This window comes from Patiria miniata, unplaced genomic scaffold (genome assembly GCF_015706575.1).
Source record: "Patiria miniata isolate m_02_andy unplaced genomic scaffold, ASM1570657v1 HiC_scaffold_12, whole genome shotgun sequence".
Taxonomy (NCBI): domain Eukaryota; kingdom Metazoa; phylum Echinodermata; class Asteroidea; order Valvatida; family Asterinidae; genus Patiria; species Patiria miniata.
This window is the reverse complement of record NW_024037050.1, coordinates 4,496,192-4,520,769: the sequence shown is the minus strand read 5'-3', so window position 1 is coordinate 4,520,769 and position 24,578 is coordinate 4,496,192. Positions and strand designations below refer to the sequence as shown.

The window sequence follows — 24,578 nt, the reverse complement described above, 5'->3', positions numbered from 1 at the left end:
TTGTAAGGGGTTATCTTTGCTTTTTGAATAAAATTTGGCAAAATTAGATGTTTATGAAAAATTTCAGATTGTAAGGGGTTATCCTTTGCATTTGAGCAAGATTGGGCAAATCAGATTTTTATGGAAAATTGCCGATTGAGGGGGGTTCCCCTTGCATTTTTAGCAAAATTGGGCAAAATCAGAATTTGATGAAAAATCTAAAATTGTAAGGGGTAAACCTTGCATAGCAAAATTGGGCAAAATCAGAATTTTATGAAAATTCTAAAATTGTAAGGGGTTAACCTTTCATTTTTAGCAAAATTGGGCAAAATCAGATGTTTCTGAAAAAAATTCAGATTGTAAGGGCTTAACTTGGCAAAATTAGATGTTTATGAAAAATTTTAAATTGTAAGGGGTTAACCTTGCAATTTTAAGCAAAATTGGGCATAACGAGATGTTTATGAAAAATTGCCGATTGTAAGGGGGTTAACCTTGCATTTTTAGCAAAATTGGGCAAAATCAGATGTTTATGGAAAATTTCAGACTGTAAGGGGTTAACCTTGCTTTTTTAGCAACATTGGGCAAAATCAGATGTTTATAGAAAATTTCAGATTGCAAGGGGTAAACCTTGCTTTTTTAGCAAATAGGGCAAAATCAGATGTTTCTGATGAATTGCAAATTGTAAGGGGCTAACCTTGCGTTTTTAGCAAAATTGGGCAAAATCAGATGTTTATGGAAAATTTCAGATTGCAAGGGGTTAACCTTGCTTTTTAGCAAGATTGGGCAAAATCAGATGTTTATGGAAAATTTCAGATTGTAAGTGGTTAACCTTGCTTTTTAGCAAGATTGGGCAAAATCAGATGTTTATGGAAAATTTCAGATTGTAAGGGGTTAACCTTGGATTTTAAGCAAAATTGGGCAAAATCAGATGTTTCTGAAAAATTTCAGATTGTAAGGGGTTAACCTTGGATATTAAGCAAAATTGGGCAAAATCAGATGTTTCTGAAAAATTTCAGATTGTAAGGGGTTAACCTTGCTTTTTTAGCAAAATTGGGCAAAATCAGATGTTTATGTAAAATTGCAGATTGTAAGGGGTTAACCATGCTTTTTTAGCAAATTTGGGCAAAATCAGATGTTTAAATTGGGCAAATCAGATGTTTCTGAAAAATTTCAGATGTAAGGGGTTAACCTTGCTTTTTTAGCAACTTGGGCAAAACCAGATGTTTATGGAAAATTTCAGATTGTAAGGGGTTAACTTTGCTGTTAAGCAAGATTGGGCAATATCAGATTTTTATGAAAAATTGCCGATTGTAAGGGGGTTAAACTTGCATTTTTAGCAAAATTGGGCAAAATCAGATGTTTATGGAAAATTTCAGATTGTAAGGGGTTAACCTTGCTTTTTTAGCAAAATTGGGCAAAATCAGATGTTTATGGAAAATTGCAGATTGTAAGGGGTTAACCATGCTTTTTTAGCAAATTTGGGCAAAATCAGATGTTTAAATTGGGCAAATCAGATGTTTCTGAAAAATTTCAGATGTAAGGGGTTATCCTTGCTTTTGTAGCAACTTGGGCAAAACCAGATGTTTATGGAAAATTTCAGATTGTAAGGGGTTAACCTTGCTGTTTAGCAAGATTGGGCAATATCAGATTTTTATGAAAAATTTCAGATGTAAGGGGTTAACCTTGCATTTGAGCAAGATTGGGCAAAATCAGATGTTTATGGAAAGTTGCAGATTGTAAGGGGTTAACCATGCTTTTTTAGCAAATTTGGGCAAAATCAGATGTTTATGGAAAATTTCAGATTGTAAGGGGTAAACCTTGCTTTTTTAGCAACTTGGGCAAAATCAGATGTTTATGGAAAATTTCAGATTGTAAGGGGTTAACCATGCTGTTTAGCAAGATTGGGCAATATCAGATTTTTATGAAAAATCAAAAATTGTAAGGGGTAAACCTTGCATAGCAAAATTGGGCAAAATCAGAATTTTATGAAAAATCTAAAATTGTGAGGGGTAAACCTTGCATTTTTAACAAATTGGGCAAAATCAGATGTTTCTGAAAAATTTCAGATTGTTAGGGCTTAACTTGGCAAAATTAGATGTTTATGAAACATTTCAAATTGTAAGGGGTTAACCTTGCAATTTTGAGCAAATGTGGGTATAATGAGATGTTTATGAAAACTTGCCGATTGTAAGGGGGTTAACCTTGCATTTTTAGCGAAATTGGGAAAACTCAGTTTTTTAAGAATAATCTAAAATTGTGAGGGGTTAACCTTGCCAGATTAGGGCAAAATTAGATGTTTATGAAAATTTCAAATTGTGAAGGGTTAACCTTGCATTTTTAGCAAAATTTGGCAAAATTAGATGTTTATGAAAAATTTCAGATTGTAAGGGGTCAACATTGCATATTTTTCAAAGCAATATAGGGCAAAATCAAATGTTTCTGGAAAATTGCAGATTGTAAGGGCTAAACCTTGCAATTTTAGCAAAATTTGGCATAATGAGATGTTTATGAAAAATTTCAAATTGTAAGGGGTTAACCTTGCTTTTTAAGCAAAGTTGGGCAAAATCAGATTTTTATGGAAAATTTCAGATTGCAAGGGGTTAACCTTGCTTTTTAGGAAGATTGGTTCGAAATCAGATTTTTATGGAAATTTGCCGATTGTAAGGGTTTATCCTTGCATTTTTAGCAAAATTTGGCAAACTCAGTTTTTTATGAAAAATCTAAAATTGTGAGGGGTTAACCTTGCCAGAATAGGTAAAAAATTAGATGTTTATGAAAATTTCAAATTGTAAGGGGTTAACCTTGCATTTTTAGCAAAGTGGGCAAAATCAGATGTTTCTGAAAAATTTAAGATTGTAAGGGCTTAACTCTGCTTTTTGAATAAAATTTGGCAAAATTAGATGTTTATGAAAAATTTCAGATTGTAAGGGGTTAACCCTGCTTTTTTAGCAAAATTGGGCAAAATCAGATTTCTTTGAAAAACCTTAAATTGGAAGGGGTTAACCTTGCTTTTTTAGCAATCTTTGGTACATGTTTAACTAAAATTGGGCAAAATTCAGATGTTGCTGAAAAATTCCAAATGTAAGGGGTTAACCTTGCTTTTTAAGTAAAATTATTCAAAATTAAATGTTGATGAGTAAGGGGTGAACCTTGCATTTTTTTGCAAAATAGGGCAAAATCAGATGTTCTGGAAAATTTCAGATTGTAAGGGGTTAACCTTGCATTTTAAGCAAAGTGGAGCAAAATCAGATGTTTCTGAAAAATTTCAGATGTAAGGGATTATCCTCGCTTTTTTAATAAAATTGGGCAAAATTAGAGATTGATGAAAATTTCAAATTGTAAGAGATGAACCTTGCATATTTTAGCAAAATTGGGCAAAATCAGATGTTTCTGAAAAATTTCAGATGAAAGGGATTAACCTTGATTTTTTAGTAAAATTGGGCAGAATGAGATGTTTATAAAAAAATTCAAATTGTAAGGGTTTACCTTGCATTGTGTTTAGCAATTGGGCAAAATTAGATGCTTCTGGAAAATTGCAGATTGTAAGGGGTTAACCTTGCATTTTTAGCAAAATTGGGCAAAATCAGATTTTTATGAAAAATCTAATTGCAAGGGGTAAACCTTGCTGTTTTTTTTTAGCAAACATTACCAGAATGTTGTTGTAAAAGTTGGTACCTTGATCCGGTCTTAACCTTTTCTTTCAAATGGGGCTTGCGGTCGCTGCCGAAGGTAATTGAACGTGGTGGGGAGTAATAAATAACCGTCTGATATTTTCTACACAAACACCCGGTGAAAGGGGTTTTGCATGATAGAAATTTTCAGATACCAACTTTTACGACAATGTGTTAGTAATGGATTCGGATGAAAAAAACAAAATTGTAAGCACCCCCCCCCCCCCCCCCCCACCACCACCACCTCAGGCAAATCCTGGGTGCGCTACTGGGTAAAATAGTCGCTAAAATATCGGAAAAGGAGGAACAAAAATATCAAGCCAGTTTGAAGGCCTTTACACATTTCTAAAAGTTGGTTTTAAATTGCGCGCTCCAGTTCTGAAATTGCGCACACTATTCAAAACGAATTAGGATCGGAGCGTCTAGCTCTTCATTCGAAAATTCAATTTAATTTCATTTCGATGTCAAGCATTAAAAAAAAAACATTTTTTTGCGGCCAAAGTTTTTGGCATTTATTTTTGGAATTTGTACACAATTTGGAAACAAATTTTGAGCCCCCCCCCCCCCGCCGAATGCTGGTTGCGCCACTGATCCAGTGGGGGCGGGGGGGGGGGGGGGGTCTACTCCCCCCCCCCCCCCCCCCCGTTCTGTCATAAACATTGTAATAATATGCATCGTTATTTTGTTTCCGGTATAATATTGTACATGGCGTTTCTTACATCAGTTGGAAATTGCAGCAATAATAGTTTATTATTGGCGCAATTTGCAATTGACATAAAATTTAAGGTATAGTTATATTGATCGAACGGAACTTAATTTTGATTATAATCAATTATTTAATATTCATTGATTCGCGACATAGACCTTTGAATCGTTTTTAATACTACCGGAGACCTGCCGAGCAGATGTAAATATCCAACTAAACCAAAGTTTTGAGAAAAAAAAGGATAAAAAAATCAAAAAGTTATGTGTTAGCCAAGCATTCAGGGATCGGTCTGAGCCATAACAATGCCCCAGCCAATCATGAAATAAATCATGAAATATTCATTGATTTATGACATACACCTTTGTTTCAATTTTGATACTACCCGTAGACCTGCCGAGCAGCTGTAGATACCAAACTAAACCAAAGTATAAAAGATAGAGGGTAAAACAAATCAAAAAGTTATGTGCTAGTCAAGCTTTCAGGGATCGGTCTGAGCCATAACAATGCCCCAGCCGATCCCTTAGTTCTCTTCCAGGGTCTCGGCGTCCCCGACCAATACACACTTCCTTCCCTGTCCATCCATATAACCCCGGAGGGCCAGGCACCATGTAAAAGCAAAGAGCTAAGGGAGGAACAGGGCGGCCCCTAAGCCCTGATCCTCCGAGTGGACCACATGCCCTGAACCTGTACGAAGGCGCCAACCTGGAACTCACGGACAGTACCAGCCGCAGTGCTTACCGATTAAGCTAAGGTACAGTTGGTATTTTACGACGGGAAATAAAACATCTTATATTGAGTGAATGCGTGCGTTGAAAGGTAAAATGACACCGGCGGGATTCGAACCCGGGCTCTGCGATTCGCGGATAAGGATCTAACCGCTAGGCCATACTGCTTCCTTTGAATTCTTGTTAAAAACAATTTGTCTTAATAGGCGGAGAAACGTGGAAAATTGCTGTGTGCATCTGTTTTGGCTCGATGGACGAAAACTAGTCAACATTTTACTTTTTGGAAAATTGAATACGGCCGTATCGTTAGTCGTAGGCCGATACGTGTGATAAAACATACTTATCGTAAATATACGCAACAATGAACACCGTAGGTTTTTAAAAAAAAAGAACATCAGGTGCGTACAGGGGAGGATCTACGAATTTTTGCGGGGGGGGGGGGGTCCAGGCCCGTCAGATGTTTATATCCGACTGTTGCGGATTGGCGGACTATGTTATTGTTATAAGAATGATATATTTTTTATGGGTGTAGAAAAGTAGTCGGAGTCCCCAGTCCGCAAGCCACCACCGGACGGACCACCGGTGACCGCGGGGTGCGGCTTGTTGGCGTATCGGCACGCCGATCCAAACTATCAGCGGTCCGCCTAGTGGTAGGCTAGTGGCATGCCTCCAGTGGCCTGCAGCTCCAAAGCCGCTAGCGGCAATCAGCGGCTATCAGCGGCATAGCACCAGTGGCCTGCCGCTAAAAACCCGTCAACGGACCACCAGCGGCAGTCAGCGGCAGTCAGCGGCATACCACCGGCGGTCTACCGCTCCAAAACCGCCAGCGGCAATCAGCGTTTGCTGTTCCCAAGCCCAACAATCATTCTCCAGCCTGTAATATATCATTGTTTTACTGAATGAAAAATATGGCAAACAGTACGTTCTTCGATCCTTAATTAAAAAAACAAACCCCAAAACATAAAAACGGTAGACGAAAATAACATTAACCACGATACCACATTACACTAGTGGACGCTGTTCATGATGTCCATCTTTATTTTACGTATGGGGCACACTTCGCTCTCGTACCCCCCCCCCCCCCCCCCCCCCCCCCCCTCCGGCCACCCAGACTCATTGCAAACAGGGCCTAGGGTACTGGGCTGGGAAGGGCTGATGAGCAAGTTCACGGAATCTTGTGGGGATGGCATTCTGGGTAACTAATATCATGCCCTTATTATCAGGGGCGGATCCAGGAATTTTCGCGGGGGGGGGGGGGGGGGGGGGGGGCTGTACCATATTCAATGGGGGCGCTGTTTAAATTCGATGATTATTAACACTAGATTTACATAATGGTGTACCGTATTTTGAACAGGCAGGCATTATACCAGTATAATTTTTTTGGGGTGTCACAGCAGTGGGGGGGGGGGGGGGGGGATCTGTGTGTATAGTACAATACACACAGATCACTATAACTCAAATGGCCATCAGCACATTTTGGAACATGTATAAAAGTTTCAAGTTTTGATACATTTAAGAACTTTTTTTTCATGAGTTCATACTTTAACATTTCAATGTTTTACATACGTCAACATACCGTTTTTTGTTTTTAAATAGCAGCCTGAACACAAATGGTTTTATCAAAATGTCGGTGGTTTCGTCAATAACAACGTACCAAGCCGAATTACTCAAACAGCGGGGAAAATTATTAAAGTTATAAACCCGATTCCATTAACCACACAAGCTTCTTGTTTCAGTACTCAAAATTTTATTTTACATCATACTTATTGAGAGTCCATCTACAGATCCTGGGAATACTAAAAATAAACTTGTTACAAAAAAGCAATCAGAAACTGTCCTTTCATAATCACATACAATTTAGTGCCAGGTAGCTTAGTGGGTATGTTTTGAGGAATAGTTGTTCCTCAAAATATACCCATTACCCGTTAGTCCTGCAGACTTGTCACATCAGGGTTGTTTCGCCCACCACACCCAAATTTTAAGTATGCTTAAGCATGTTAAGGAATGTTACATGGAGATTTATCGACAACCTACAACCAATATCGCAACTTTTGTACATCGTATATCAATCTGTCTTTCGAACAATTTCCTGGGGGAAAACAAAATTTAAGCAGGTCTGACTTTTTCACAAAAAGAAATTCAACTGTGACTTTGGTATGCATGGCAAATGTGATGCGATCAAGCTAAATGAGTCGTTTGTCGACCCCGGTCAAAATTTGGTTTATAACAGATTTGAAAAGAGCACAATCTTGCATTACTGCTGTGAAAACCGCATGCTGATACCATCTTAAGTTCAAAAATTATGGAAGTCGGAACACCAAAAGATGTGTTAAAGTGATGTGATGAAGTGATCCTATTTTGGCCTGTATCTCCAAATGAAAATTCCCGACAAACGACTCATGTAGCTTGATCGCATCAAAAATTATATTTTAACTAACACGAATTTATAAATACATACACACTGGGAAAAAAATGAACCATTACGGTAGCCAGTGAAGTTGTACTGGGCCCCAATTTTTAGTAAGTAGAAAATACTGCCATGTACATTTATATGGAGGATTCCATCATAACACGCATGTGCTGGAAAACAGTCCCGTTGTCAACTTTGTATGGCTTTAAAACAATTATTGGTTTCAAGCGAAACTGGGAGCCTTAGTGAGAGAATTGAATATTTACTAGAATGTGACACACTGACATTCCCAACCGCATTCCACACTTGTAAGAAGCAACGTGTTAAAAAAATGCCTGTTTATTAAAAATAAACCCCTTAGTATTAAAACATTTACAAAATGAAGAATCTCTACTTTAAACAACATGAACTTAAAAAACTTTTCAGCAAAAGCCAGCACATGTATGAACAGGTGAAAAGGAATTTAAAGATTTAGAGCTTATTTCTAAATTTTAAGCACAATTGTGATGTCAGGTGCAAGTGGACTGGGAGAGAATGTTACAATCTGACGCCAATTCAGCAGTTGTGTACAAAGTCTACAGAGAGTCAAGAAAATGTGCAAAGTATTTCCTAACAAAATTGGAAATGTTGCTCAGTCCCAGATTCATGTCTTGTCATCATTTTTTACAATGACTGACTGTCATTGAGATGATAAATGAAGAAAAAAGTGCCGTCAGGTTGCAACATTCTTTCCGTGGACTGTAAGCGTATCATAAAACTAGAACTTGAAATATATACAAACCAACATGATTATGTTGTCCAATCCCTCCATCAAGTTGAAGGTAACAAGTCAATCTGTACTTTTCAGTCCGTGACAGCATTTGGACAAGTAATGCATAGAACAGGACCACACCATCTTCATTATACATGTACATTCCCCCAAACCTTGGCCAAGAGAGTTAGTGCGGAGGGACGAGACTGAGGGCTGACCTGCACGTTTCACAATTTAAAAACTTTCAATTCAAAAATCTGTCTTCTGTCAATTGCTGGTGCAGCACTATGCCACCACGAGGGGAGGAGTACAGTCTTTACACGGTGTATCAAGGACGCAATCGTCGACGGACAGGTCCAGGGAGAAGATGCGACCTGCTTAATTCCTGGGTGGCGGTCTCATTCCTGGTGGGGGTGGGCCTGGAGAGAAAAGAAAACAAAGCAGAAAATATCATCCCAAATGTATTGGAAAAATTAAACAAGTTAAATGTGACTGTATTATTTTCCAGCCACAGCCTGCTCCTTGGTGTGATTTTTGAAGTTCAGTGTATGGTTATGGGCTGTGGACACAAGTACATGTAACCACTCTGCAGTGAAAATGTAGCACATCACCATCAATATTAGGCCTTTTTTTTCACACTAGAGCCTCTCAACCTGGGCGAACCTTGTCCGATTAATTTTTCAACCCCGCATTCAACCCTGTGTTGTTTCACACTTGATAAGTGCAAACCAAGCTTATTTAGCTCGGCTACTACTACTGTCTCGAACCCAGGCGAGACTTTCAACCAGGGTTAAAAACTTCAACCCTGGTCTGGAGAAGGGTTGAATTCAACCCAGGGCAAAATTTGGCACAGGGTTGAACACTTTCAAGTGTGAAATATTGCACGTTTTCAACCCTGCGTTAAGCCCGCACCAACCCCACTGATTTATTTAGTGTGATTTATTTAGTTAGAATGTAATTAAAAACTTCAATGCAATGACAGGAAGAGGCGATAACCTCCTCAGAGATTTGAGAAGAGTGATGCATAGCTCTCCTGGATTTTCCTTTAATGAAGGACTGCTCTAAATTCCATACTGATTCCTGCCTACTGTGTTTCAAATTTTAGAACAAAATGGATTGGCATTGGATTTCTCCAACTGGTAAGCATGGTAAGGGAAAATACCGCTGGTACTTATTGCTAAGTCTGAGTGTTGACTTTGTTCAGGGGTGAGATTGGGGTAAAATGAAAAATCCACAAAACTTTCACCAGAGGGCGTGAGGGTCGCCGACGGCCCCAGAGCAACGTAGGGTCTATGGTATATGTTTGTAATTAGCATTCAGGCAGCCCTTAAAATACCCACTTCTTTTGTTATATATAACTTTTATGGGTAACCAAAAACCAGTTTACTGCCAAATCTCAAGTCACAACCCTGCTTTGTTGGATTTTGCAAGAGTGAGGAAGGTTCCTAGTAAATCACTCAAGGGGGTTAGGGTTAAAGACGCCTTACTGCTAATTGGCCCTTACCTCTCATTCCCATGGGTGGTCTCATTCCCATGCCTGGTGGAGGCATTCCTCTGCCCATGAGTGGAGGCATTCCGGGTCTCATTCCGGGCGGCATCATGCCGGGTGGCATTCCTCTACCTGAGTACGGAATGGCAAGGAAAACATGTTATTTGGACAGGGAAAAAAGGTGTCTGTGTGTCTAGGTTTTAAAGGCCAAGTTGGCTACAGAGTCCAAATGTCCGAGCAGTTTTTTTCACATAATCAGATCAGTTCAAGGTGGCAAAAATAGGGAGAGAGCCCTTGAAAGGGCCCATGTAATGTAATTTTTTTTTAAATGCTATCCTTGAAAATGCACCTTTGTGTCCTATTTAACCTCATTTTCAATTTTCATTTTGCCATTGTTGAGGGCATTTAGGTACCATTTTTGGTTTTATGCTAATGAAAATTGCATATTCATGAGCAAAGTGTGATTTCAGGCAGAAACCTCAATGTTGCAGCCATTTCAGCACCAAAGTTTGCCGGAAATTTGGATATTTTGCTGCCGTAAATGTTCTTTTTTGGGGGATGCGTTGTTTCAATACAAGACAGTAGGCCAACGAGCACAATTTTCTCACAAATGTTTTCAATTAGTAAATTTGGGGTTCCCAATTTGAACAGAAAACCCTTAAAGTGAACAGTGTCTTCCTGAAATGACATCACAGCAGCAGCGCTCTCATTTGTCAGGAAAAGCATGACATTTTTTAATGTTTAAAGAAGTGCACTTTTCAATACAATTAACCAAAAGGGATGTCAAATTGTTTTCATATATTTTAAGAGTAGAAAGTTGCACAAATTATGTTCCCAATTAAAATTCATGTCATGGCCCTTTTACATGACAAGTTTCAAACACTCAACATTTAATTGAAAAAAAAGGGTCAATTTTAGAACAATCTGCACATGACCCCCTATTATGTCTAAAAATGGAACATGTACAAGAAGACTCAAATCAACACTTACGCACTTATTAGCAAAGAGTAGTATTTTGGCAGGTAAATGAATTTATGAATGAGCGAGTTTCTGGATACCATGACTCAGTTTTCACAAATATACATGCTGGATTTGAGAAATTTCACACAGAAAAGTAAAATTAAACTGTGGGGCCAATTACACGTGCCACTCAAACTTGGCATCAACTTACCCATAGGAGGTCTGGTCGGCATTCCCCTTCCACCAGGGTACTGTTGAGGTGGCGCACCTGCAAACATGATAACACATTGAAAGTAATCATGCAGGCACACATAACAAAAAGTCTGTATCCTACAAACTAATATACTTTCTCCTTTAATGTGCCAAAGCTGGAATTTGGTTTACCAACATATACATGTACATGAAGTTCTCACATTAATGTCACAAACATGACTTTGTATTTTATTAACTAAGTAATGTGTGTTGAACGGTCATTTGGGAAATGTGTACCGAATGTCATCACTTTTTGATGTCCAAACTACAAATCAATCACAGGGTTTAAGGTTGGCTTTGTTCCAAAACAGGAACTGACTCGAGTTTGGATAATAGAACTGACAGGCATGCAATCGGGAATTTAGAAAAAAACGAGGAAACTCCAAACCCTGCAAGACTTTGTAAATGTATGTACAGTGTTTTTCAATTTGTAATGGCATTCAGGAGAAGTAAAAAACGAGGAAATCAGCTGATCCGAGGAAAGTTACATGCATGAACTGATAAAATAGAATTTGGTACCCCATGCCGCAGCAAGTTGGTTGGGTACTTGGTTCCAGAACACAGGTCTACATCATAGCAATGCCCTAAACCTCAATGCACAACAGAGGAAGATAAACTGACACATTGCAACAAATTGTCTTTAACCCTTTGTCTACTACCACCTTCCAAAACATTTCAATTTTTACCTTGCCCCACCTTTACTGCATTGACATAATTACAGGGTTGACAGCCACACACTCCAAGGGATAGGCTAAGTTACTTCTCTGATACGTATATGCACATCCTCCAAAACAATCCATTTTGAATACCGACTTATCAGGTTTGAATAAAATTCATGCGGAAGGTATTGACATTAAACTTAACAAACTTAAAAACTTAAAGTGGTAGAAACCAGAAAACCAAGACCGATTTCCCCCCCCCCCCTCCTTTCTGACATACCTATCTGTGGAGCCATGACCTGTTGTGATGGACCTCCAACTCCTCTGACTGGACCAGCTAGACCTGCTGGTGCTGCTGCAGCTGCTGCAGCATGTGCTGGGATTCCCCTGCCTGCTGCACGTCCCATACCGGGGCCACCGCCAACACCGGGCAAGGGTACACGTGGTCCCTAAAATGCAAAAAACACCAAAATTAGATATCATCAGGTACCGGTACAATCAAGCTCAACAAATCCTAACCTAACCCCTAGTACTTCCTCAGGGCTGCTAAATCCAACAGAGTCCAACCGGACTTTCTTGTTCAATCCACTGTGCCTCATTGTCAGTTGTCTGCTGAATCCAACGGAGTCCAACAATGCGTTATAATGCGGTTCAGTTGCCTGCTGAATCCAACATTTTGCATGAGGAATGTACACAGGGGGTTAACTGCTCAATCCAACAGGCTCTATCGGGTACATGTATGTGACATAGTTGGATCCTGTTGGATTCCGCAGGGTTAGGGGTAATTACTGCTGGCTATTGCCAGATAATTTGGACAGGACCTCCTACTTGTTTGGAGGATGCAGGAAGGTTCTTTACCAAAGAGCTTAGGGGAGTAGGGCCAACAGTAAACAAATCACGTTGCATGGCAAAGTCCTCATCCTTTTGCCATAAACCTTTCCATTCACTAATGTAACTGGTCTTAAACAGAGTGTTTAATACCGACCGAACACATATTTATTCCCATTCATAAATACCTTTTCGGTAAAAAAAATATTTTCCTTCTAAAAATCAAAACAAGTCAAAAGCCAGACATTGCTAACCATTTTGTTACTTCATTTTGTATCAAACACCCCTCTGACTATAACATGGAATGTCCCTCTACAATTCCTTACCTTATAAGGACATTGGCGTGCGCGTCGTGTGTAATGCGCGATGTCGCGCAAAATGCAGCTGGGCGGGTGTAGTGTGAATTTTGGAATTTGAAATACTGATTCAACCCTCCTGCTATTTAAACAGTCACAGACAGTCAACATTTCCATCCACTTCCCCTGCTATGCTTTTAACACAGGCTAGTCACCAGTGATCAGATCATATGTCAAGCAAGCACTGTGACTAGTCAAACTCAGTCAACAGACCACGAACAGACAAAGCAGGCAAGCTGGCTTATCAATTACCCACAGTCAAAGCAAAGCTGTTTCAAGTTACACGGGCAGTCACAGCCAGTCAATCCTGCTTTACAATGTATGTGGGCTGGACATTTATAACTGTTGAAAACAGTCACTTGATTGCAAGGACAACTTGCCACAGAATGCATGTTTGCATAGGATTAAACTGGTGCTCAAACAGTACCATGAAAACAATTGAATTTATGAGACATCCTTCATTCAAGAATTATCATTTAATTAAATAAAACATGAGAATTTACGTAACAAAGTATTCATTAAAAAAGAGCTATATAAACCAATAATGAAGTACATCTTAACAATATAGGCGTAACTTAAAATTATGAACTAACAAACGTTCCAACAGAATGACATTTACACAGGTGCTTCAAAAGGGGCCTTGTATAGCCGAGTGGTTAGAGCGTGGAGATACAGAGTGGAAGGTTGGCAGTTCGAATCCCATTCGGACCAAAACCTAAAAACTCTCTCTGACGATCCAAGAGTGAAAAAAATGGGTACCCGATTCATTCAGGGAAGGTAAGACGGCGAGAGGAGAGGACTGGGCCCCGCCACTCATATGCTGCGCCCAAGACACAGTGGACCTCTAAAATCCCACTGCCCCTACAGCCAGTAATGGCTATGGGACCTTTACGTTCAAAAATATTTAGGATACACACTGAACTGGACAGGCTGATAATGCCAATGCATTGAAGCAGCTGTACGCCATCTTGGGTCACCCACGACCGCATGCAGCAAATGCAAGATTTTTTTTTACAGATGTACATGTACATGTGCAATTCCACACTAATGGGCCCAAAAGTGCGACATTTGAGAAGACCTTTACGTTTGATAAAACTACGATCTTGCCTCTCAATTTTTGCTGTAAACATAGCAAGCTTAGAACAAATATCCTCACCTGCAAATGATATACATGTACATGTAACTGGTTTTGTATTTTAGAAAATTTAGTGGATGTTGTTTTACAAGTGTTACGTAAACGAAGGACAGACATTTTTGATTAAGTCACAAAGTACATGTACATGTAACTACATGAATAACATTTAATGATCCCCTAATGTTGACTTATTTAAGAAGGTGTACCCTGGAGGAATGCTATCAGTCAAAATCTAGAAACCTCAAGAATCAATGTGAAGAATTATTTGATATTTTATAATCAGGATTTATACAAAAATATAACTTTTCTTGAAAATGACAGCACACTAGGTGCCATGATTTTACAGGATGCTTTAGACTGTCATTCACTAACAGTCCAGTAAGGTACATGTATTTCATAATAATTTGGTAGTTTTGTTTTTTAATGTTTGCAAATGATGTGTATACAGTGTATTCCAATAACAAAGTCTTTCTAAATATTTTTTTTCTTCAATTTTGGTATTTTTGCCTAATACATGTAATTGTCAAATATAGTACTTCAGTTCACAGCTTTTCTTTGATTGCAAACTCTACATGTATACATTTACATTATGAAACAAATCTTCATGCATGCATGAACCTGAACTAAATACATGCATGTCTCTCTTCAAGTTTCATTTGGTTTTAAAATCCATCACACATGCAACAGCTATGTGATAGGCTATCTCTCATAACATGGAGAGAATATAAAAAAAAAAACTCATGGCAAAAAAGAAATGCTGGAAGATGTCAACACTTTGTGATATTAAAAAAATGTAAGTCTATAGAGATGTAGTGAAAAATAAAGACCTTATACAAAAACGAACTGGATGGATGGAGATTTTCATTGTAAATTTGATTGTTGAAACAAGACAACTGAACTTAAACTTACTGAACAGGTTCACGACCTATCTGGGTCGCTTCTTCAATTCCAAATGGAATTCCTCAAAATTCTCTTGGATTATTGCACTATAAAATATGGGTTTCTGATACTTTTAATCAAACTTTAATACATTTCAAATAAATTGAAATTGGATGTTATCATGGCAATACATAATGTTCATTACACATGGATGTTGTGTCTATGATCTTCCGTAATTGGAAAGAAACATTCATTGCTTAACCTTGTGTAAAGAAACTTGTATATCTAAGGATTTAATAATTAAATGCTGCAATTTCTGTAGGCTGTTTTAGGTTGTTGCAATTTAAACAAACTCACTTGTCAGTTTTACACAATTTTTTTTTCATAGGAGGGGCAGGATAGGAGGGCCAGGACAGACAGGGGCAGGACAGGTAGGTGGAGCCGACAGGTGCTTACCCAGGGGATGTTACCTAACCTTTGTCTTGGTTCGCTATTTCAAGTCATTTTGTCCTTGATCCTTTTCCTGACATGACGACTGTATGAATCCACTGCCTCTTTGATATCCTTCCACATCTGATCTCTGTGCTGACTGTTCCCCGGGCACAGTTCAAGCACCGCCCTTTTAAGAGCACCCAACCTCTCTGGATGTAGTTTGCTCAATCCTCTAACCCCCCGACAATTGGACGCCATTCGTTCCTCGTCAAGGAACAACATGTGGCCTAGTTCCCTGGCAATCTTCTTATGGTCGGGAGCAAAGGCTCTCAGGGGCAGCAGCACCTCCTGTTTGACCACCAGCTGCTGTACTCCATTTTCATCGGTGATGGTCTCCAATTTGTCCATGACGTCTTCCATGGTTTCGCTTTTTGTTCCGCTGGAGTTAGAGCTCACATATAAGGAGAGCAGATGTTGATATTTCCCACTTTGGAGGGCCACAGCCTGCTTCAGACCGGCGACATCCTTTTCCAGTGCTGAAATCCGTGTCAGTTGGTCAGAGGGAAATGTGGGAATAATAAGTGGTGTCATCAGAGTTGGAGACAGCCGAGAAAGTGTTGGCGTTGGCAAAGGAGCCATTGTTGAAAATGAGGTAGACGCTGCGATGGAGACAGGGTAGGGATGTGGCTGGGATACTGGAGGCAGTAATGATGATAACTGGAAGGCCCCTGAAAAATCACTGTCTTTGGTATTGCTTTCTAGGGGAGCACTAGGTTCATCGTTGGTAACACTATCCCTTGACGGAGGCAGGGGAGCCCCAGGTTCAAACCTGCCCGATTCAACAGTCATGTTGTCTTTAGCCTTCTTTCTAACGTGACGACTGTATGCATCCACAGCTTCTATGACTTCCTTCCACCTCTGGTCTTGCTCTTCGCTGTTCCCGGGGCATAACTGTAACACTGCTCTCTTCATGGCACTCAATCGTTTTGGATCTAGCCTGTCCATTCCCCTCACTCCCCGACAATTTGACTTCAATCGCTCTTCAGCCAGGAACAGAACGTTGGCCAGCTCCCTGCCAATCTTCTTATGATCAGGAACGAGGGCTGTCATGTGATGCAGCACCTCCCGTCTGACCACCAGTTGTTGCTCTCCGTCTTCATCGGTGATGGTTTCCAATTTGTCCATGATGTCAGCCATCGTTTGGCTTTTGGTCAGGTATGTGTAGTTTCTCATGTATATGGACATTAATCGTTGGTATTTCTCATCTTGGAGGGGGATGGCTTCCTTCAAAATGGCCACTTCCCTCTCGAGTACGTCAATGCGTATTGTTTGTTCCGAGTGCAGTGTCAGGGGTACATGAGGTGCTGTTTGAGTATGAGGCATCGGAGTTGTCATCTGTCTCAAACAAGGAGGCAGCGTTGGAGTTGAAGCTTGGGGCATGGTGTCAAGAGTAGAGACTGAAATGGAGATGGGAGTTGGTAGTGGTTGGGATGCTGGCGGCACCAGTGTAGATGACTGGAAAGCCAGTGGTGCATCGTTGGTTACGTTATCCCTTGACAGAGGCAGGGGAGCACCAGGTTCAAACCTGCCTGTTTCAACAGTCAAATAGTCTTTAGCCTTCCTTCTAACGTGACGACTGGATGCATCCACAGCTTCTTTGACGGCCTTCCACCTCTGGTCTTGCTCTTCGCTATTCCCAGGGCATAACTTTAACACTGCTCTCTTCATGGCATTCAATCGTTTTGGATCTAGTCTGTCCATTCCTCTCACTCCCCGACAATTTGACTTCAATCGCTCTTGATCAAGGAACAACATGTTCCCCAGCTCCCTGCCAATCTTCTTGTGATCAGGAACAAGGGTTGCCAGGGGCTGCAGCACCTCCTGTCTAACCACCAGCTGTTGCTCTCCATCTTTGTTGGTGATGGTTTCCAATCTGTCCATGACATCATCCATCGTTTGGCCTCCTGTTAGGTTTGGAGGCACTAGTGATTGCGCAGGGAAGGCCACTGATGCACCACTGTCCACGTCGTTCCTTGAAGGAGACAAGGGTGCTTCAGGTTCATCAGGTACATCTGATATTTCGACAGTTTTCTTTGCACTTTCCTTTATCTTGTCGAGTTCCTTTTGGAGCTTCTCAAAAGTAGCAGCAGCCTTTTCTTGCAAGCTTCTCAAAGTATGGCCCTGTGGCATGATGTACTCAAAATCAATGTCATCCTCGTCTTCTTGATCTTGTGAATCTTGTGCTGGCTCATCCATGATCACATCTACGATCTGTATTTCACATGTATGGGAGTAAGAAGCTTGTGTTAATCATAATTCATTCATTTGAAGCTGTAGGATGGGAAGGGGATAGGGTAGGGAGGTGGGGAAGGGGTCAGGGGAGATACTGCGGAGCTGAGGGGACCCTTGGTAGATATTGGGCGGGTAGTTTATGTACCCTCAACAAATCACTTATACAACTACTTCTAATACCCAAGATACTATTACTTTATCAAAATGAAATTAAACAGGGTTGATCATTTAATACTTCTGAAACTGAGACTTAATATGATATATAGAAAGACTCTTTACCTGTTCTTCAGCCCCTGAAGTTGCATCTCCCATTTCTCCAGCAGTCTTTTTCACTGGCCTTTGTTTTACCTTCAAGCAACAATAGATTGAAAACAAAAATTACCTTGGGAGTATAGTTGGGAGTATTTTCCCATTCCCGGCCTACATTTGGCAAATGACTGAAAACAATTGACACTTGGGAAATTGAAAATTCATTCGTTTATTACAGGACACATTATGTGAATACAGTGCATGTTTCTTACCACTTCATCCTCTGCTAAGGCTGAGCTTTTCCTCTTTCTGCTTTCTGATGTCTGCGATCCCTTCGAAGGACCTTGCTCCTGTAAACAATGATAAACGTGTAAGTATTTGTGCTAGACAATAAAATTTACTATCCAGGTAGCATTCTCACTTGTGCTAAAAAAAGTGTTTATTTTGTACTTACATCTTCCTCTCCAAGAACTGGAGTCTGTTCTGAAGGTCCAGGATGTTCCTTGCTTGAAGATGGCCCCTCAGAATCCTGTTTAATGATACAACAAAAATGGAACGTTCTACCGAAAGAAATTGCAAACATAAAAATAAGTATTCATGTTTGTTAACCCTACCCTCCAGTTGGTTGAAACCCTGCTAAATGCAGCAACATGCAACACTTGTTCCTAAATGACAAGCCTGCCCAGTGTAGCAAGATCTATCAGGCCAAAAGTCTCAAGGCCAGACTGCCTCAGAGTCTGTGGTCACCGAATGCAGCAGGATACAACTGTGGCATTGTTCAATGGGACTAGCTCTCATTGTCTCAGAAGCGGCCGTTTATGCACTGGTGTTGGTAGCTGAATGCATCAAAGTGCACCAGGCTTTTACATCAGATGCACTGTGTTGCATCTGGCAGGGTTCGGGTTAAAAGGAAAATTTACAATCAAGCCAGCATTCACATTTGTACCAAGTTTACAAAATCCACAACTTCTATACTTACAGCTTCATCTCCCAGAAGTGACGTCTGTTTGGAAGGTCCAGGATTTTCCTCCCTTGAAGACTGTCCCTCGCCAGCCTGTCATTTAAAAAGACAAAAATAGGAATTTTAAATTCGCATCTATGAACAAATGATAAAACATCAAATTGATAAAAAAAAAGTTGGCAATAACATTTCACACAGTGGTAGCATTCTCATTTGTATTAAGAAAACCCCATTTTTTTGTACTTACAGTTTCATTTTCTTCGACCAACATCCACTTGGAAGGTCCAGGGTTTTCATCACTTGAAGACGGAACCTCTTCATCCTATCAATTGAAATAATAAAACTAACTCAATAAACATGTATTTATAGCTACAGTTTTAGTCAGGAAATGTAATGAATTCTTCAGTATACTTTTAAAAATATATACACATTTCAATGAAATCTTTTATTTTTGGAAAAATGTGAATATTTCTTTATTTAGTTTCATATTTACAGTGACTACTTATACAACCCCAAACCGCCTAAACACTGGTTTTATGAATTAGTCAAGGACTAAATACGGTGAAGTACAATGTAATAAAAGTGCTTAAGGTTTAATACACAAAAACCATTCCGAGCTGGAACATGGCCAAACCGCTTACTTTTTTGCCGACTCTTACATATAACATTTTAATTTTACATAAATAACCCCATCATAAAAGGTGAATAAAACATCTGGGAAATTAACTTAATCTTTGACTTTGTCTTAACACATAGCACAACCTCTTTGTTCGAGACTTATGTTAGTAAAATTTTGTGTGAAATGAGAATGTGTAAGACCTAGGCACCGAGTGATAGAAAAATAACATGCGAAACAAAATCTGAACTAAAAGGTCTACGATGAAATAATGAAACGCCTTGGTAAAATAGGGGGCGGGGGTTGTGTCTTGGTGTGATGTTATTGAAATATTCTTACCTCGCAGTCGATGTTTACGTTGATATCTCCATTGTAGATGGCATCATCGCTTTGTTGACTTCTTAGGCGTACCAGGAGTGCCGAGTGTTCATTTCTCTCTCTATAGTTTCCAGCATTTTTCTGGTGGACTTTGTGTTCTGCATTAACTTTCTAGTTTCAGACTTTGGATATGCAATCTGTTTTATGTAGAACTCTTATTTTTGCTATGGCTTAATAACTAAGATTCGTATGTTCAATGCAAATTTTATACATCCCCCCCCCTCCGGTATGTTTTATTAATTAATTTAGCCCCCTAGTAGTTCCTCAGGACTGCCCTGCTAAATCCAACAGAGTCCAACGGTAGTTTCCTGCTCAATCCACTGTGCCTTATTTTCAGTTGTCTGCTGGCTCCAATAGAGTCCAACTTGACGTTTTAATGCAGTTCAGTTGTCTGCTGACTGAAATAGAGTCCAACTTGGCGTTTTAACCCTAACCGAACACAACCCATCAAAGTTCAACAGCAGGTTTGTGTTTCAATCTGTTGGGATAGGTACAGTTCCCCTAAACAGTTGGTCTTTTACACTGGGGTTGGCATACCTCCAGAAACTAACTCCAACAGTGTGTGTGTAGTGTACAATTTCCCATGTGGGTGTTGGAATTTGCCTGAATGGGTATGGTTCCTAGTAAATTAGGCTGGGGAGTTAGGTTAATGCAGTTCAGTTGCCTGCTGAATCCATCGTATTGAAATCAGGAATGAACAAAAGGGGTTTACCGCAAAATCCAACAGGCTCCATCGGGAATATGATGTACATGTAGTTGGATCCTGTTGGATTCAGCAGGGTTAGGGTTAAAAAACCACACTCTCGAAAGATGAGCGACTCGTGGCAAAATGTGATGAAAACATTTAATGGGCTACATGACACATATAATAACATGCGTATACACAAATCATTCCTGACCATGCTGTACATGTATAAAACAAAAGTCAGCACCATGTACATGTACCATGATAAACTGTCCTATGCAAACAAACCTTCTTTACAAAGTTGTCCTTTCAGTCAAATCAATCAAGTGACTGTCTTTTAACAGTAAATAGCTCCCAGCCTACATTAAGCAGGATTGACAGCCTGTGACTGTTAATGTAACTTGATACTGCAATGCTTTGACTGTAGGTGATTGATATATGCCAGCTGTGCCTACCACTTGCCTGCTTTTGTCTGTTGACTGAATTTGACTAGCCACAGCGCTTGCTTAAAATATGATCTGACTGTTGGTGACTAGTCTGTGTAAAAGGCATGGCAGGGAAGCGGATTGATTTTTGACTGTCTGTGACTGTTCAGAAAGCAGGAGGCTTAATACAATCAAACAATGCATGGTCCGCTGTCTATGACCATGCTTATACAGTTTTGACGAACGCTCTAGCTGCAATACCGCCAACCATGCTAATGTACACAATAAACATGTACTGAACTTCGTGGTGCATGGTCCAATAATACCGTGGACCATTGGATGTTTCTATAGGTTACCATGCATCGTGATTTGTTCATTGTGGGTAGTACTGTTAACAAATGGCACAACCTGTTTTGAAAACATTTCTAGAGAAATCTTCCTTAAAAATGGGACAGCAAAACTGTGACAGAATCATCCATGGTATGAGTCACTACAAAGCCTGCTCACTCGTACATATTGCTCACTTTTCCATTTTTCAGTGGAAGGGTGACCGCTGCCTTCATAATCATCCAACACATTTTTACAGGGCCCAATTTCATGGCTTTGCTTACTGTTAGCGAGAACCCCCTGCTTACCAAAGCAGAAACGTCTGTGTTTATGGCAAGTGTATTTCATGGGTTAGCGAGGGATTTTCCATCCCGTAACTGAGGATTCTGTGCTCACAGGGTTAGCACAGAATTTTTCTGTCTGCCCGTTTAACACAAAATGGTGATCGTAAGCGCAGAATATAAAGCAGAGTCATGAAATTAGGCCCTGATGATATCCAATATTATGTAGGTCTACAGCAATGCATGGCTGAACTTAAGAAAGCATGGTACAACTTAAGATCTTGACATTCTCCAAAATCAACCCTTTATTCAGAGGCATACTACTCCCGTCACCTGAATTCATGTACATGTACATGACTAAGGTGTCGTCTTTCTCGTTAGCGAGCTGACAGCCGATGAAATGACAACCCCATTCTTTCAAAATCCTCTGAAGCAACTGGTTGATGTTGGAGGATTGAGGAGGGTTAGTGTTAAGAGATTGTGCCATGTATTCAGATGGTTAGTTTCCCAGATTTTTCTATTCCTGATCATTTACAGTCTGGGTTAGCCAGGTTCAATCATTGCACTCACCGATGAGACAGGTGGCCCTTCCACCGTCATAGAGACGAGATTCTCCCCTCTCAGCAGCACCAGACCCAGGGCTCTCTTCTCCTCCCTCTCTGGCATCTTGGAGCTCTTGGGCTTGATCTTGCGAAACTCCTCGCAGTCCCCGAGCACCAGGTTCATGTGTTTGTCAAAGGCCAGGAATGTGCCGATGAAGGTGCGGCCGTCTTGTAAGGATATCCGCATCCTGAAGTTGATGTGTTGCAACATCTTGGAGCTCTTGCCGACCGTCTGCAACAACAAAAATGATTTTACATCAACTTGACTCGACTATTTGAGGTCTTGCACATTGAATAGGCCAAAAAAAAAGAATAGTTCTGCTTCCGGTTACCCGACCGACCCTATTTTTAGGCTGCTACCCTAAAAATTTTATCGGCAATTCCAAAAAAAAAAATTAAAAAAAAATTGAATAGATACAAATAAAATCTGTCTTTTCTGTCTTCACAAAATACCTCTCAACAACCCTTTTGCATCCAAAAATGCTTGTATTTATTTGTTTTCTTACTTACATTCGCTTTTTTTTCAAAAAAACCTCCGTTATTACAAATTCGCTTCGCGATAAACTACTTCGCAATTCGATGTCACGCACGGTGACTATAATCTTGTGGCGACGACTGGTTCCCGCCGCGCCGCACAGGGGCCAATTTAGAAGACATAATGAAAATGCGGTAACCAGTACAGTGCAGGCCACTGTCAACTGGTCGGATTCGACATCGTAAAAATGCCAAGAAAACACCGATGGAGAAAGAACATTTTTGCAAGTTTATTTACAGAATTGATCTAGCTTGTCTGTGTATGTATTTTCTGTGTTCAGGAGTTCATTTTGAGATCGCACTACTCGTATTTGGAGTGATACATGCCACGTGTTTCCCGAAATTGTTGACGGTAAAAACAGCTCTGACGGCCCATGGTGGGCCGCTCGCCACACACGCACGCATTACACACCTCGGAGTTTTGGCCAGCTCCTCGAGTCTTGACTAGCGTTGTGCATATGGTGCGAACGGCCTGAATTTTCCATTATTTTTTGAAATTATCGAACGTAAATATATTGACAATAATTAAAGGTAGGTTTTATTCACTTTTTGTTGCCATTTCGTGTATAGCTTTCGTAGTGCAATAGAAATAGTTCAGGCTAAAACTTCGCATATAATTGAATACCCCATTCAATCTGCATAAAAAAAATTGGCAAAAAAAAAAAAATTCCGACAGACCGACCCTATTTTTGAAAGGCATGTAATCGGAAGCAGAACTATATTTTTTTTGGCCCTAGTCTGTGGGAATCGTGTACGTGTACATACATTTTTAACAACCGATAAGGCTCCTCACTCAATTTTTTTGTGGTAATTTTGTTTTTAATTCCCACGATTTGCCCTTTGGTGATGTATGTGCCTAGATTCATGAACGTGGCTTGTAAACTATGCCAAGCTCCATCACCATTTTGAACCTAGCGAAATTGTCTCTTCATGATACAAACTGAATAGGCCTAAAACTGAACATTATTTTACCGTGTGATAAGCAATCACAAGTCACATATGAAACTTTCTTGAAATCTGCTTTTACTGCAAACCTTGCATTTGAACGAAATTTGACCTCCTCTTGATTCATGTGATTTACTGGACTCACGCCAACCTCGTCCCTAGTGTTTACTTTATTTCCAAACTCATTTCCAATAGGAAGCAGGAAGTGGAGACGAGGTTTGACTTTCCCCAACTGACGCATATGCTTTTTATTACATGTATGCCGTCTTGTTTCGTATGATTCAAAGGCTATTTTCCGTCACAGCTAGAAATAGACATTGTTTTAGACAAGTTTCCAGTCCTTTCCTCTATCACCGCACCGCACGCACTACTGCTCACCGCGACGCGAAAATAATTTTTATTTTTTCTTAACAAATAATGGCATATTTTTGAGTAGTATGATACTTGATAGGGGTGTAGGCCCCAAGTGGCGCCACCAACGTCAAAATAGCCCCCCCCCCAAAAAAAAATTTTTTTAAAAACCAATTTTTTTTCTGCGGCCAAAAATTGTGCATTTGTGGGCAACATTTTTGACAAAATTTAACCTTCTAATCTAAAATAATTTAGTTCTAACGGAGGATGGAGGCCAATGGCAATCATGGCAATGTTTACACTAATAAATTACATAAACAGCATTGGACCATACATTCCATTCAAATGTACATTACATTTTACTGACACTACTATTGTATTTTATTTAGATTTGGTGGGTTTTTCTTTTACTTCATTTGCCGGCAGAACTACATTTATGTTGCAAAATAGGTACAGATCCTGTAAATACATAATTCATTATACATGATAAACTCCATTTTACCATTTTGAAGTGATGGATGACGGCGGATTTCTGCAGAAATTAACAGCGTCTCCTCAGACTCTTGCAAATCACACGAGACGCGCCGCCTGCAAAACGTTTTGTGCTGAGCACAAAGGTCAAACAAGGATCACAAGCCAATCAGACGTCTCGTTTCAATACGGTCTTCCCATGAAAGACCTGTTTCTATTGGCTATTGTT

The 24,578-nt window shown here is 40.0% G+C and overlaps 2 protein-coding genes across 2 annotated transcripts; both read right to left on the bottom strand.

Moving 5' to 3' along the window:
- Positions 1-7,500: 7,500 nt before the first annotated feature.
- LOC119745935 (small nuclear ribonucleoprotein-associated proteins B and B'-like) lies at positions 7,501-24,531 on the bottom strand. The gene is made up of 6 exons (XM_038222642.1): positions 24,381-24,531; positions 22,017-22,280; positions 11,883-12,051; positions 10,903-10,959; positions 9,747-9,863; positions 7,501-8,661 (listed from the first exon to the last, which is right to left on the bottom strand). Exons 1-6 carry the CDS (start codon positions 24,381-24,383, stop codon positions 8,621-8,623), a joined length of 651 nt encoding a protein of 216 aa, XP_038078570.1. The 5' UTR covers positions 24,384-24,531; the 3' UTR covers positions 7,501-8,620.
- On the bottom strand, positions 14,412-19,151 carry LOC119745922. Its single transcript, XM_038222603.1, has 6 exons — positions 18,982-19,151; positions 18,753-18,827; positions 18,228-18,302; positions 18,046-18,123; positions 17,804-17,872; positions 14,412-17,503 (listed from the first exon to the last, which is right to left on the bottom strand). Exons 1-6 carry the CDS (start codon positions 19,003-19,005, stop codon positions 15,296-15,298), a joined length of 2,529 nt encoding a protein of 842 aa, XP_038078531.1. The 5' UTR covers positions 19,006-19,151; the 3' UTR covers positions 14,412-15,295.
- Positions 24,532-24,578: the final 47 nt, after the last annotated feature.

Coding starts and splice junctions, on each gene's coding strand:
- LOC119745935 (XM_038222642.1), bottom strand. Junction 12,052..22,016: donor AAGGGCCACCTGTCTCATCG/GTGAGTGCAATG, acceptor TTTGCATTTTAG/GGACCACGTGTACCCTTGCC. Junction 8,662..9,746: donor ACCACCCATGGGAATGAGAG/GTAAGGGCCAAT, acceptor TTTTCTCTCCAG/GCCCACCCCCACCAGGAATG.
- LOC119745922 (XM_038222603.1), bottom strand. CDS start 19,005: ATGTTGGTCGAAGAAAATGAAACT. Junction 18,303..18,752: donor CACTTCTGGGAGATGAAGCT/GTAAGTATAGAA, acceptor ATCATTAAACAG/GATTCTGAGGGGCCATCTTC. Junction 17,504..17,803: donor CTTCAGGGGCTGAAGAACAG/GTAAAGAGTCTT, acceptor TGTGAAATACAG/ATCGTAGATGTGATCATGGA.